At 51.7% G+C, this 1,776-nt stretch overlaps 1 protein-coding gene across 2 annotated transcripts in view; it reads right to left on the reverse strand.

Annotated features, from left to right (window-relative positions):
• Nucleotides 1–205: 205 nt before the first annotated feature.
• Nucleotides 206–1,776, reverse strand: part of CABP1 (calcium binding protein 1) — a 14,191-nt gene continuing 12,620 nt past the window's right edge. For both annotated transcript variants that reach the window (XM_008073554.2, XM_008073555.2), the window contains one exon: nt 206–655. In XM_008073554.2, the coding sequence (XP_008071745.1) occupies nt 630–655 (26 nt within the window). In that variant the 3' untranslated portion in view covers nt 206–629. The remainder of the gene's footprint in view (nt 656–1,776) is intronic.

The following is a 1,776-nucleotide window of genomic DNA, read 5'->3' on the forward strand; positions in this document are numbered from 1 at the left end:
CCAGCTAAACAACTACATCCCTCAGTCTCCCTTTCAGTTAGCAGACCTATGAATGAGAACGCAAGTCCCTGGGTACATAATAGGTACTCAATAAATGCACACTGAATGTAGGAATATTCAGCCAGTTCTGGGCATGCAGTTGGTGCTCAGGAAATGTGTGTCATCTCACCAGGCCCAAGAACCAAAAACCAACACAGCTGTCTTTCTCTTGGAAATATTTTTATTGGTTCTGAGATAACAGGGCTGAGGCGAGCTGGAACGGGTGCAGAGCTAAGGAGGGCAGCGAGAGGCTTTGCCCTGGGGCGGACATGCTGTGTGGGGTCTGCTGGTGGGCTCCCTGGCCCACCCAGCCAGCAACAGCTGGGTACATGGCACTTGGCGCCTGGCATGACCTCTGCCGGCTTGGCACTGTGGCCTCCTCATCGGCGGGCGCCCCCCTTTCCAGTTGCAGGAGTTAGTCTTTCACAGTGCGGAGGGGTGGGGATCCGGGGTGGGCACCTCCCCGGGGTGCAGGCAGGCCCCATCCGCCAGTACATCCTGAGCTCTCAGCGGCTATGGCGGGTGAGGCGAGCTCTGGGTCTTCTCCCCGCCTGTGGGAGCTTGGCAGTCCTGGAGGGACCCTCGCAGCCTCAGCGGGACATCATCCGGACAAATTCTGGTGGGGGGGGCACAGAAGTGGGTGGGGAGAAAGCGGCAGTCAGGGCTATCCAAAGTCCCCTCCCCATGCTCCTGCCCCTGAGTCAGTGCTGGTCCCCCACATCCATTGTGCCTCTCGCAATCCATCTTTTACACAGCAGCTAGCGAGAGCTTTCTAATCTGCACATCTGACCCCTGCATAAACCTCCCACAGCTCCCTGCTGGAAAGTGTCTAGTGCCCTGACGCAGCCCCAGGGTCCTCACTTATTTGGTTCAAGCTGCCGTCTCTAGCCACATCTCTCACACTTGCCCCCAATCTCTATGCTCCAACCATACAGACATCCTTTTCACTACTTTGTGCTCAGCTTTCCTGCAACCTGTCCCCTCCCTTCTTTTTTCTTCCCTGGTCTTCGTTGTTTAGAACATTTTAGGTTTGCGGCAAAATGAAGCAGAAAGTACAGAGATTTCCCCTATGCCCTCTGCCCCTCGGCACACAGCCTCCGCCACATCAGCCTCCCGCACTAGAATGGGACAGTCGTTACAACTGATGAACAGCCACGGACACGTCATTATCACGCAGAGTCCACAGTGTCATGAGGGTTGACTCTTGGTGTTGGACATTCTATGGGCTGGACAAATGTCTGATGACAGGTGTCCACTATTACAGGGTCATACAGAATGGTTTCACTGCCCTAAAAATCCTCTGTGTTCCACCTAGTCATTCCTTCCTCCCCTCTCCCCCTGGCAACTACCGATCTTTTCACTGTCTCCATAGTTTTGCCTTTTCCAGACTGTTATAGAGTTGGAATCATACAGTATGTAGCCTTTTCAGATTGACTTCTTTTACTTAGCATAATGCATTTAAGATGCCCCGCCCCCTTTACTATGTCCTTTCGTGGCTAGATAGCTCATCTCTTTTTAGCACTAATATTCCACTATCCGGATGTACCACAGTTTATTTATCCTCTCACCCACTGAAAGGGCACCTCGGTTGCTTCCAAGTTTTGAAAGTTACAAATAAAGCTGCTATAAACACCTGCGGGCAGGTTTCTGTGTGGACATAAGTTTTCAACTAATTTGGGTAATACCCCTCCCTTCTCTCTCTTTTTCTTTTCCCTCTCCTCTTTTTTTTTTTTTTTT

This window comes from Carlito syrichta, unplaced genomic scaffold (assembly GCF_000164805.1).
Source record: "Carlito syrichta isolate Samal-C Ts95f unplaced genomic scaffold, Tarsius_syrichta-2.0.1 Scaffold315943, whole genome shotgun sequence".
In the NCBI taxonomy this organism is placed as follows: Eukaryota; Metazoa; Chordata; class Mammalia; order Primates; family Tarsiidae; genus Carlito; species Carlito syrichta.